General features: G+C 41.8%; 1 protein-coding gene across 1 annotated transcript in view; it reads left to right on the forward strand.

Moving 5' to 3' along the window:
- Positions 1 to 4611: 4611 nt before the first annotated feature.
- LOC310865834 (regulator of G-protein signaling 7) overlaps positions 4612 to 13478 on the forward strand; it is a gene marked incomplete at both ends in the record, with an annotated part of 91654 nt that continues 82787 nt past the window's right edge. Inside the window, one exon of the mRNA XM_083775044.1 lies at positions 4612 to 4689. Within this exon, the coding sequence (XP_083631170.1) occupies positions 4612 to 4689 (78 nt within the window). The remainder of the gene's footprint in view (positions 4690 to 13478) is intronic.

Here is a 13478-nt window from a genome sequence, read left to right on the forward strand (position 1 = left end):
TAAAGCACAGAATCTGATCACTGATCTTGTGCACCCCTACGTGCCTATATACCCGCAAGTTCGCCGCAACCAGATCGATCAGACCAGCTGCTTCAAGGTTTTCACCACGGCAAGGCTTGTAACAGAAGGGGATAGAGCAGTTGAAATAAGGGCTCCACATTTGTAGAATGGTGCTATAGGCATGACATGTAATTTAATAACATGGCATGGCACGCATGGCATGAAAGGCACAGCCAGTTAACTGTCAACACACATCATCAACCAGTGCCCTCATCCATTTCAATTCACATCCGTTTTGTATTGGATTTATTTGTGCTGTCAAACTATTAATTATAATTTGAGCATAGGGTCCCACCGCAAAGGTTAATTTACGGCTTGCATGGATGAATGCTTTTTTCTGGTTGGTCAACCACTGAATTCAGCAGTGTTATTTTTCCATATTTATGTAGAACTCAATTACAGACCCACACAGAGCATCAGGCTCATATGCGTTATACCTACAAGATGTAGGCATAGCCTATAGGCCTATACAAAACATAATGACGTAGGCCTATGGCTTAATTGCGACTGTAGGTCACAGTTTACTATGAAAACCTGCACGAGGCATTCATCACACCTCGTGACACGCTCCATATGGCCAGTACAGAATTCATTCCATATGTTGATTTGACCTCATAAAACCCTGTACACTATATCAAGACACACTATGGCCAGTACAGAATTCATTCCATATGTTGATCTGACCTCATCAAAACCCTTATATCTCCTCTCTTCACATCACAGGACACCAGACAGCAGGATGTGTATACCTCTTCAGGATTCTACCTTCAAGACAGTATAGTCATTTTCATTGTAATTTTTTTGGTCAAAGTTGATCAAATGCCAAAGAGTCATGCATGTGGACATTCACATATAGACATATTGTGTCAGTCTCATGATAACCATGTGGTTGCGAGGACAAGAGTCACTTGCAAATGAACCAATTGGTATTGGTTGGTATAGGCCTACGGTACAACCGTACAACACATGCATCTCCATTATGTGGAGCTGACTGTCATCACCTGGATCTCCATATATGAAGATCACGAGTCACAACACGTACTGGCCTCATTAACCCTGGATAGCCGTGGAGAAGACTGGATCAAGATTCATCACCTAGATCTGCACATGTATATGGAGCCAGCCAGCAACTCTATCTGACCTCACGGCTCAGGGCTCACGGACGGACATCAGATTATTTTTTTAACTGCCCTACACTGAAGAATGATTATGAAATCAGGCGAGAAATAGACAATGCAGTAACAGAATATTCAATATTATAGCACCTGGCGTAAATTAACAACGGTATAATCGACGGGAACCCCGTCATTAAATTCATGTCGATTATTTCTCAATTAATGATTAATTGAGAAATAAACCCCTTCACTCATATCAGGATGCAAGATGATAAAGACCGCTTCGCTACCAGTGCGATCGCTGCAGGCCGGGTCCAATTTATTGGGGTTTATTTCCAGTCAGCTGCAGGCTATCCCTCCCTTAATTGCGTTTGGGCTTCCCTGTATGAATAAAGGTTTAGATTGGTAGATTGAATTAGCCTACGCCGAACAAGCCCCCCCTATCCGTCACAAGTTCAGCAGCACACTGCACACACATTTCAGAACATAATAAGTTTGGACTGGATGTTTCCCAAACGGGTCGTAGACTATAGCGTATTCTTTGCGCGTTCACAGGACTCCGAGAGTGCCGCGCTCCCGAGCTTTGAGCATCATTTTAAGAGGAGGCGGAGGAGAGAGCAGTATAGCCTACCAAGTCTGCATCGAATGCTTGCAGCTTCTTCTCGTTGCAAATGAAATGACTTAACTGCACATTCCTGTATGTCTGCCAGTTGACGTAGCGCACGCAAGGCACACACAACACAACCATTCTGCAAGGAATCAGGAGTCCGATCGTGGTCTGTGGGCATTTTTCAGGTAGGCTAAATCATCAATGAACGACATTGCATTGCTGAGCCTGTGTTGCATGCTGGCGACAGACGGGAGAGATTGATTAGGCTACTATATACGAGTGCGGGCGGTCTACCGCAGCTGTCCACGGTGCTGAAATGTTAGAGCCATGCGGAAAAAGAAAGAAAACAACGTTTGTAGACTCGCGTAGAAAACGGGGAATAAGGTGAGATGACCCCGTTTGTAGACTATACGGGCTATACAGCGTCGTACAATAATCGTTGTGAGACGTTCACGTGTGGTAGCGTGAAGTGAAGACAGGATGAAATAGGTACCTATATGCTAACATAATATTAAATTCCACACTTCCAGCGTCTTACACACTTGACGCTTTGATTGTGCACCTGCACTGCACCCGGAATGAGCATGTCTGCTATAGGAGTTTTGTGTTCATTTGAGGTATTTGTTGTTTGTGTCTGCATGGGTCCTCACCTTGGCTCACCTAGTTGGTGCCATGGAATGGAAATCAAGCTTGGTTTTAAATCCTCTATGATAATAATAACAATATAGGCTATGATAACTATTCATGGAACACTTAATTTCAAACAAGGATACAAAGTGCTTTACAACAAAATACAAAATATAGAGATAAAGGTGTTCCAGAGTTGAGGAGCCCTGACAGCTGTCTGAAGCCTCTACTCAGGAACTACCAGCTAGTCTGCCTGCAGACCCCAGACCGGGCACAGGCTCTTAGGGGTTTAGTAACTTACAAAAATCTTAGTCAGTCAGCAGTAATCTGAGTTCCCAGAAGTATTATTTTTCGCCACTATAGGGGGGCGAGAAAGCAAGACAAGTAACGAGTTTAAGGGAGTTGAATTAGGAATAATTATTCTCCTGGTTTTAGTTGATGGATTGATTAATGGATTGATTGATTGATTAAAAACGTTAACTGTTTGTAGAATAAGCGCAGGAAAGCACAGTTCAATACAAGGCTGGGAAGATAATTTAAAAAACAACCAAGAAAGCACTAAAAGGCTTGTTTTAATTGGGGTCCTTCAAATTCAATTCATCAGAACATTTAATGACTTACAAATAGTATGCAAAAAATAATAATATAAACCGAATATAAATCTAATTGCAGCCACCCGCAAGTGCTCTTTGAGAGCGGTTTTTAAGGAGAGTAGGGATTCACATTCCGTTACGACTGTTGGTAGGTATTCCACATTCTTGTGGCATACTGTGGGAGCTAAATTAATTTAACCCATTGTTTGAGCCGAATCTGGGTTGAACATGATTTATAGAACTCCCTCTGGTGTTGTGATTGTGGACAGCGTTGTTGTTTAGGAAGTAGTTTTACAGGTACATGGGTGTTTTTGTGGTGTAGCGTATCTTGTAGACCGGGCCTACTCTAAGCCATCCAACCTATGAGCAGAGGTAAGGTGAGTTGTAGGAGTATGGCCAAGCAATAACCTGACCTGTTTGTTTTGGGATGTCTGGAGCTTTGTTTTCAGGGGCAGGGCCTTTGTGGTGCTATGATACCATAAGGTCCATCGCATAGTCAAAGACACCTTGAATTCAGATTCAGATTCAGATTCAATTATTTGCCATTGTGTATACATTACACACATATGAATTTACTTCGACATTAACATGAATGCATTCAATTCTTTTTTCACAAATACCAACTCAACACAACACAGCACCGTGCAGGGAAATAAATGAGGGTCTGAGGAGATCCTGTCTTTGGTTCAAGGTTACTTTATTTTGTCTTCCGAAGGAGAAATTTGTGAGATTGGTTGAGTTTTTAAAAGCTCAATATTGATCTGATCTTACAGTACATATTCCAGAGATGAACAACATGTGTTGGCTGGGATCAACAAACCTGGCATTGTTGGATAAAGGACCATTGATGACTGGAATTTAGAACGTAAGCATGATCTGGGACAATTATAAGAGTTTTCAGTTTATAATTCAGTTAATTTAAAGAAAATTATACGCTTATTAATACACCCCTGGGAGACCCCGGTCACGGTTAGTGAAGCATATCTCATATTCACTAACTTATTGTAAGAGTCCATTTAGACCTTCAATGGTTGGTACTAGTAGCCTACTGAAGTCCTGTGTTCCTCCACCTACGTTCAGCCCTCCCACATTCTCTTAAAATTGTAGATATTCTCACTGATCCAAGGAGATGACCCTGTATGCTTAGCTCTGGATTTTACAGCCTCTAATTTGGCCTGTTGAATCCAACAGCGAAATGGTAATAACAACATACCACTACACTTAAGCCATTGCGTGTACAATAGCTGATAATAAAACAGTAAAAATCCCTCCTTATAGACTATACTGTTTGTTGTACAGTAGTTAATTCATAGTGAAACTGGATCCGACATGGTGCTGCCATGTATTCATTTGATGTGCTAGCCTCCTTTTTGCACCTTTTTTGAAAAAAAAAAAATCCTCGCACAGACCTTGTCAGATGTGTGAACATGTGTGCACAGACTGGAACATGGCATGTCCATGCAGGTGATGCATCATAGAAATGTCAAATGGGGCAAAATTGCAAGTTATGTTGAAGTTATGATTTTAAGTCTGATTTTCCGATATGTCTCTACTGTCCATGATAGGAGCACCTGATATTTGCTGCAGCAGATTAGACTCCTAGATCATGGCACAGACCAACAGTGTTGGACAGGGGACCAATGGGGTAGCTGATGAGTCGCCCAACATGATAGTGTACAGAAAGGTAAGCAAATGAATTGTCTCCACCAGGCCGAAGGCATGGGGAGAGAGTATATGTTTTGCACTCTGTCCGTGTGTGTGTGTATGTGTGTCCGTGAGTGTGTGTGTGTGTGTGTGTGTGTGTGTGTGTGTGTGTGTGTCCGTCCGTCCGTTACCAGCTAATCTCTGCCAACATTGGCCCGATCCATGCCAAACTGTGTACACAGTACACACACTCCCTGGAATCCACAACGGTCTGTTATAGCGCCACCATGAGGGTGAATTAGGCAAAACACATTTCTGTAGATTACCCATACACATTTTATCCATACACACAATTCGGTATACAGTACACCATCTTCATAGTCATGGGATCAACACGGATCTGCACCATTTCCCATATTCCATCCTAATTGGCTAAGATTGACTTCCAAAGCCTGCATGATTGGTCCGTTTTGAACAAAATGCCACAAATAACAAACAGTATGCAATTTCCGTGAAATTTTACACGCACATTTCCACTATGTCGAGGAGGACATGCCACTTATTTTTCTCCAAATCAGCGTCACAGTGGCGCTATAACAGGGCAATTCCTGTTTTGATCTATAAATGCATCGATCCGTGTACAACTTTACTCGTAAACATTTTGCCAAACATCACACACACTCCTAGGGCACTTTTTCTAGTTCGAAATCTTTTGGGGTCAAACCCTCTAAGGACAACAAACCCATTAGCTATTTTATGAATTATGAAATGCATAAAGACGAGAGGTGCGTAAAATTGAGTGACCCGATAGTTCAGGCAGTCAGGCTGCTCTCCACGCTCAATCACACACTAATCTCATTCGCTAACCAGCTAACACATACAGTACACACTCATTCTAGGCAGTGTTTGTTCAGCAGAAGACCAGCCACTCTCCTATACTACATGCATGCTCAGCAGCATAGGTCACAGCTTGTCAGTGATCAAACTCCTTCTGCCTCCCCAGCCTCCTCCTTGTGGCAGTATGTTAATTGTATGGATTTCTGTGGATTGTATGATGTTATATCAATATCTGTTATGCCCTTGAAGGGTTTAATGTTATGTCCATGTGTCATGCTTGCGCAGATAAATCTGTAGTATCACAGCACAGGACACTGGCAAATTATTGCAAAAATGAACGGTAGTTAGTGATAATGCTATGCAATGTGAGCTTGTGTGTGTGGAAAAAGGATGCAATACTGTATGTGCATTACAACATGCATGAAATGCAAAAGTACAGCTGTGCTGCCACTGAGATACCTTAATATTATGCTTGTTCCAAGGATCTAGAAAGTGATTAGAAAAGTCTATGGGTAGATTGAAGATTCTTGTTCTTTCATTTTGGAGACTAGTTGGCCTTGTGATTTTGTCCAAAGAATAATACTGCACATAATCTTCCTTCCTGATTTAGTGAGAAAAATAAACAAAACATGTTACGGTGCAACAGTAACATGTTGCACCATGCTGGTACAGTGGTACAACTTAAGCAACTTCCATTGAATTGGACTATAAACCCCCGGTGGTATCATATGCAACGAATGTTCGTACATCAAAGCCAAGCCCCAATTCAGATGCCCTGGATAATTTCGTTGCTTCCTCTGATTATAGCTCACTGCGCCTCCCAATTTCTTTTCATATGCTTTACTGTAATATACAGAAGCAAAATCAGGGCAGTACTCAGCTGGATGTATACGTATGAAACAGGTAATTGTCATAACTTACTTCAGGTTGGCCATGAAATGTCTTGGGGCTACGAAGTGATAATCTTGTTTGCGCTTCTGCAGGACTCACATTTGATTTCTTAATTTCATTCCTTTTGCTTTCACTGTTCGGTGGATGCTCCTCATTCATCTGGGATAACTTCTACTAACCAGGAAACCAATGTCGTAGATTGCCGGCCACTTACAGCACACACACCGTCTTAAGCAATATGACCATCAGTGCATGGCATGGTGCATTTTCTCTCTTTGGCTGTAGCAGAAAGAAATGGCTGCCGTTTCTTTTTCATAATCCTAAATAATTTGATATGCTTCATAAATTAGATGTAATCCAAAAGTGCAGTGTGTGGGCAGTATGGCCGTTATTGGAAGGGGATATGGGATCACATCACTTACTGTATTTGATTAGGGTTCGATGTGATCCCACATAAAAAAAAAACTCCCAGGCAAGAAGACCTGTTGTATTCTCTACAAGAGCATCCATATTGTGGTGTTTCCATACATTCAATTACATTTTGATGTCTCCTTCCCCCTGCTAGTGATTCTGAAAATGCCTCATTTTCAATGGATTTGTATTGAGATCTGAGCATGCATACAGTATACTATCTTGAACATATAAATACATCAAGCATCCAGTACATATACAGTACACGCATAGATTATACATGTCAGCAGACATACACACTTTACTTACTGTATATAAAGTACATAACTATGTACATGGACACATGCTGTATTTGCATACCTACATATATTCATAAAACTATCTTAACCAAACCCTATATAGTTTGTTATGTCAACAAGAACTATCGATTTACAAGCTAAAACCTGTGCATGAGCTTGTAGATGTTTACCAATAGAGGGTATGCGTGTGACATCATCATCATACCCGGAAGTAATGCGGAAACGCCTACCGAGTGGCAAAAAATTACTTTCTGGCATTGACAGCCCATACTGTATATCCGAACAGAAAAGTCTGATTGCGTGACAATGTTCAACTCACTTTGCCACTCGATTTTCCATTCACTTCATGCATGCGCATACCCTCTATTTTTGCTGAGTGTTCACCTATTTTTGCCAAATGTTTGCCCAGAATAGACACACTAGAGTTAATGTGGTTAAATTTGCAGCTTTTAATCCACATACCATGACTGGTAATAACAAGGACCAATCCATGCACTAATCAGGGGCCACTGGGAGGCTCTCTGGATGATTGGTCCCCAGTGATTGAAATCCATGAACCAATCAGGCTGATAGATGGGATGAATAGTATTTTTGTATAGCACCTTTCCAAACGTATAGTTACAAAGTGCTTTACAGACAGGTTATAAAACAGTAATCATAAAAACATAAAAACAACAAAACATCAATACATCAGATATAATAAAGCATGAAGAAAATAACAGGTCAATAAAACAATAAAAAACAATACTAGGAAAAACACTTGGCATACAGATGTGTTTTTAAAAGCGTTTTAAAAGAAGGCACTGATTCTGCTAATCTAAGAGCCAGAGGCAGGGAGTTCCAGAGCAAAGGTGCCTGAGCCGCAAAGGCCCGGCCACCCCGAGTGACCAGACGCGTTGCAGGAGGAACTAGGAGGGCCCTCCCCGATGACCTAAGGGAGCGTACAGGGTTATGGGGTTTCAGCAAATCTCTTAAATAAATGGGAGATAGACCATGTAGAGCTTTAAAAGTAATCAATAAAATCTTAAAATCAATTCTGTAGCTTACAGGGAGCCAGTGAAGATTAGCTAAAATCGGTGTGATATGTTCACGTTTTCTCGTGTTGGTGAGAAGGCGAGCCGCAGAGTTCTGCACCATCTGGAGGCGAGATATATATTTTTTGCTCATACCAGAGTACAGTGAGTTACAGTAATCCAGTCGTGAAGATATGAATGAATGTATGACGGTTTCCAGGTCTGTAAATGACAAAAAAGGTTTAATTTTAGCGATATTTCTGATTTGATGGTAACATGACTGGACTACTTTGGTGATTTGGGTGTTGAAGGAAATATCCGGATCGAAGAAAACACCTACAGTAGGTTGCGGGCTGAGTGTGTGATGTTTGCGGATAGGGTGCCAAGTTCAGAATGAAATGATTGGGTTGAGTTTGGGGGGCCAAATATGATAATTTCTGATTTGGATTCATTTAATTGCAGAAAGTTCTGAGACATCCAACTATTTATGTCAGAGAGACGCGCAATAAGGCGTGGTACGTTTCCTGCAACACCAGGTTTAAGGGGGATATACAGCTGCGTATCGTCCGCATAACTATGGAAATTGATTCCATGGTTCCTAATAATGTTTCCAATTGGCAGCATGTAAATTGTAAAAAGTAGTGGACCAAGGATAGAACCTTGTGGAACGCCACATTTAAAAGGAGCTCGTGATGAGGAGGCGCTTCTGTTTGTTAGGTATGATCGGAACCACTCTAAAGCAACGTCGTTTATGCCGACCACGACCAGGTTCTTCAGGCGTTCGATTAAAATGGTGTGATCGACAGTGTCAAAGGCAGAGCTCAGGTCTAAAAGGAAAAAAATTGAGCAGTCACCGGAGTCTGTATTTAAAAGGAGGTCGTTCGTAATTTTTAAAAGTGCTGTTTCCGTGCTGTGCAAGGCCCTAAAGCCAGACTGAAAAGTTTCGAACGCAGAATTAAGATTCATAAAATTGATCAATTGAGTAGATAGTTTTTTCTAAAATCTTTGATAAGAATGGTAGTTTAGAGATTGGTCTAAAATTGTTTAAAACTAAGGGGTCCAATGAGGTTTTTTTTAGAAGAGGTTGGACCAACGCATTTTTTAAATTCGAGGGGAATATGCCAGTTGACAGAGAACAATTAATAATAGACATGATAGCGGGGGCCACAGTCATTATGTTCTCCTTCAGAAATTTGGTGGGAATTATATCAAGGGGGCATGATGAAGAATTCATGTGAGTGATAGTTTCCAAGAGTGTAGTTAATGTTATTGGGTTGAATGAAGTTAATTGGGAGGGCGGTACCGGACAGACTCCAGAAACTGTCCGTACTGCAGGCAGCTGCTGTCTAATCACTTCAATCTTGCCATTGATTGAATTGATTGATTGAAATATTTATTAACAGTTTGCAGAATTTACAGTACATTTCAAGCACAAACTCAATACAAAGACTGTTAACTGTGAGTGGACGACCCAATTAAGCATTACACTTGTTTACAACAGGGTCCACATTGTTCAATTCATCAAAACATTTAGAGACATACAAATAGACATTTCTATGTAGCTAAAGAACAGAACAGGAATTCATCATATAGGAAGCAAAAAGGGAAAAGATACATATACAGTGAGGGGAAAGGGGGGGGGGGGGGGGGGGGATTCAGATCTTACAGAGGCCAGTTTCGAATTGCAGCCATCCGTAGGTGCCCTTTGAGAGCGGTTTTGAAGGAGTCAAGGGATTCACTTGTTGGTAGGACTGTTGGTAGGGTGTTGCCAACAAAGTGTTGCAGGAACGCCTCACACTGTTCTGGAGAAGCTTCTAGGCAGGGTTGACTGGGTGGTGGATTTATAACCGATTGTATAGTTTGAAACAAAATCCTGGAGTTATGAGAGTGGGATGATTGCTGGATACCCATGCACAGCCAATCATCTGTCGGTCCTGGCACATTGATTATGCGACAGGGGCGGAGCCTGCTGAATGTAATTGCATTCCAGTATTACGCTGGGGGTGTGCCTGCTCAATCTGTTAATTTCCCATGATGCATGGTGTCAGGAAGCAAGTTGCAAGTTAGTTTGACTGACCAGAACCAAGCCCCCAGGGAGGCTCTCCAACATTGAAGCGCTCGGCCCTACTGGTCAGAGGCGGGACTGCAGGCGGAGCCGTGGATTTATGACTAGGAAACCCTGTGCAGCTGTGCTTTAACATTGACCTTCCGCATTCCGCGGGAGAGCCCGCCGAACACATCTTTTCAGGAAGTGAGCTACTGGCAGTGTTGGGAAAGTTCTTTTTTTTATGCATGGATGCACCTGGGACGTATCCTCAGTGATGTATCCCAACATTCTCGCTTGCTTCTCAAAGGAGGTGGTGGCATATCTTTTCTCTCTCTCCTCTTTTCTCTTCTCTCCCTCCCTCGTGTGTCCCTATATCCTACACGCTTATGAAAAAAAACATTTCATGGATGCACCTGGGGCGTATCCTTGGTGATGTATCCCAAGGTCATCGGGGTATCGGATCTCTCGAACATCATACCCCTCACTCAGGGGTATGGGGAACTATTATAGTTCTCTTTCGTTATTTTTTTAATTTTTATTATTATTATTATTATTACAGCCCATAGGAATAAAGCCTGCTAGTGGGAATTAACTCCAAACTTTGGGATTAATAAAGTGCCAACTTTTACAATATACCCATTATCATTATCCAAATTAATTCCTCATCATTGTTTTTACATTATGAAAATAATAGCTCTTTTGCGATGTGAAATGCCACCATATTCTCAATTATTTTCCTTATCTTTTATTAAGGGCCAACTTGTGAAAGCTGCCTGCTTTTATTGTGAAGGCAAAAAGTTCTGAATGTTCTCGGTTCTCACAGTCTGCATATCTCTGCAAGCTGAAAATAGCTGATCTACAAGCTCACAATGCGTTGTGGACTCTTGTAGTTCAGCTATTTTAAGCACGGAACACGTTGTACGACGAAGAATAAATCAGGCATTACTGCGCTTCACTCACTGTAGGAGGGAGATGTCTTTTGTTGGCCGTTTATGGCGATATGGCCACATACCTCCTCGACGCAAAAATAACAATCTATTATTCGTGGCACATTATGTTTAATGAAACAACAAGTTTCCTCAGTGTTTGGGTCGGGAGTCGGGATGTTCTGTGTCTGCCGTTTGCCTGCATGTCAGGATCATCATGCAGTTGCGTGAATGCTCGCTGTGCGCTCCAGTGAAATTGTACGGTTGAGAAAGATTCGTTAATTTGTGTCGGATAAGGGCTTATTGGTGGGAAATACAGTAAGACTACGTTCTGTTCAAGTTCACCCAAAATATGAATGCGTGACAACACTGGCTACCGGTAGTTCATTTCGTTCACCAAGACAATAATATGGTCCCCACTCGTTTGGCACAGTACATGTGACATTTCTGCCTTAAATTCAAGCATGGGTTTTGGCTTACGCGGATGTCAACGTGCCATTTATGTGATCCTAAACAGGATTTGGTCGGAGCATTGATAAATGTCAAAACAGATCATAAAAGCATGAATAACCAGAATACGACCAAACAACATATGGAAAGCATAGAGTTATATGATGGAAAGCCTATAAAAAAAAGAGTTTCCCGGACCCCCGCTCGCATCCCTGCCTGATATGTCAATGTTACAAGTTAAGCATTTAACTTGTAACATTGCTATAATTGAGCTCTGATGCGGATCAAACAATCTTATTCTAGTTTGCCAAAAAACGGGGGTTTCGCTTCACTTCCAAGCGCACCTGACTTCGATTCCCTGCAGGTGTGAATGCAACCCGCATCAAAAAAAGGAAATTAAGCAAACAATGTGGCGGATGAATGAGGAGTAAACACGGTTGGAGACGGAGAAGGCATATTTTACGCAGCGGATAGACATAGTCGAATGAGGAGACCGAAGCTCTCGTCGAAATATCGTTAGACGAACACATTAATAAATTGCTTAAGGAAACATAAAAACACTGCAGTGTATAATATTCAGTCTGTCTGTGCGTAAACATAGAGGTTGTCACCGTCTGTGGGGATCCGAGTGGGGACTTTCTTCGTCTAAATATAATTAGCCTACTTCAAAATTAACACATAGAGCATAAACTGTAGCTAACATGGCATGATATGGCCATATGCATAATACATTTAAATGAGGATGATTGGATGGGATTAATAGTATATTGTAAACTCGGATAATGCATTTTGAGCTCCCATCTCCGCTGTTATGTGCCCAAAAAAACAGTGCACACACACCTTTACGTCCTAACTATTTCTCGAAGTACAATTTTAACACCATAGATTTCACTGTGTAGTTTATGAATTGAACACATTGACAAAGTTCCCTGCTGAGTTTCCTTGCTGCGGTTGATACAGCGCAGTGTGAATGCAAACGCAGCAAATACAAAATGCAAGAATGATGCAACTTCTCCCAATCGCAATTGCATCGAGACTACTGAAGTAGAATGCGACCTTAGAGACACTTCTCTGAGCAAGAGAGATGGACCAGAGAAGTGGTCCTTCATGGACCAGGCCACATGACCACTTGACCAGCGATCTATTTTCCAGGCGACCTCTCTACCCATACAGCCATGGCTGCCCATATATTATCCGTGGTTTACTTTCATTACTATTTGATGTGTTGTATATACCAACAACAAAAACACTATGTGGGTTCAGTTCCTAATTCAGATAAATTATCCCCTTACTGCTCTTTCATCCAATTTGTCCCCCGTTTCCCCATCTCACCTCTCAGACCACATTTGGCTCGTGTCCGCGACCTGACCCTACACTTCAGAGCAAAAGAGGTTGGCAAAGACAGTCACATTGGAAATACCCAGTTTTTCTTCTTCCAAGGATTTAACTCAAACACAGTGCTGTGGAGCCGAGTGGATACCGCCAGAGTGAACGGATGGCGTGACACAAATGCCTCTTAGGTGGAGATGACATTGGTATGCATTTCGCATCGATCAGCCCGCACCGCACCAAGATGAGTCACATTCTTGGAAGAGATGCACAGTACCTTAATGTATATTACGTTGCGAGGTAATGCACAGTGCATCGCTGTTTAACCACTTAAGCTCCATCTCAAGATAAAGAAAACCCAGGCCCATATAGCAGTAGCCTACTGTCTCACTGTCGTGGGTAGAGTCCTAGCTTGTAAAAATGAATTGCCTTTTTTTTTTTAATGGAGCGGTTGTATATGTCTTGAAGTTGCAATTGTTTGTCTCCAGTGATCTTACTACTTACTATCCTGGTTGACTACCTGGGTGAGCTTGTCCCTATCTCAAACTGAGATAGGAACAATTACAAGTTCACAATGCCTCGCAAGTCACGATCCGACACATTGTGAGCTAAGAGATCAGCTATTT

Source organism: Protomyctophum parallelum, assembly GCF_964188405.1.
Source record: "Protomyctophum parallelum genome assembly, chromosome: 10".
NCBI classification, from domain to species: domain Eukaryota; kingdom Metazoa; phylum Chordata; class Actinopteri; order Myctophiformes; family Myctophidae; genus Protomyctophum; species Protomyctophum parallelum.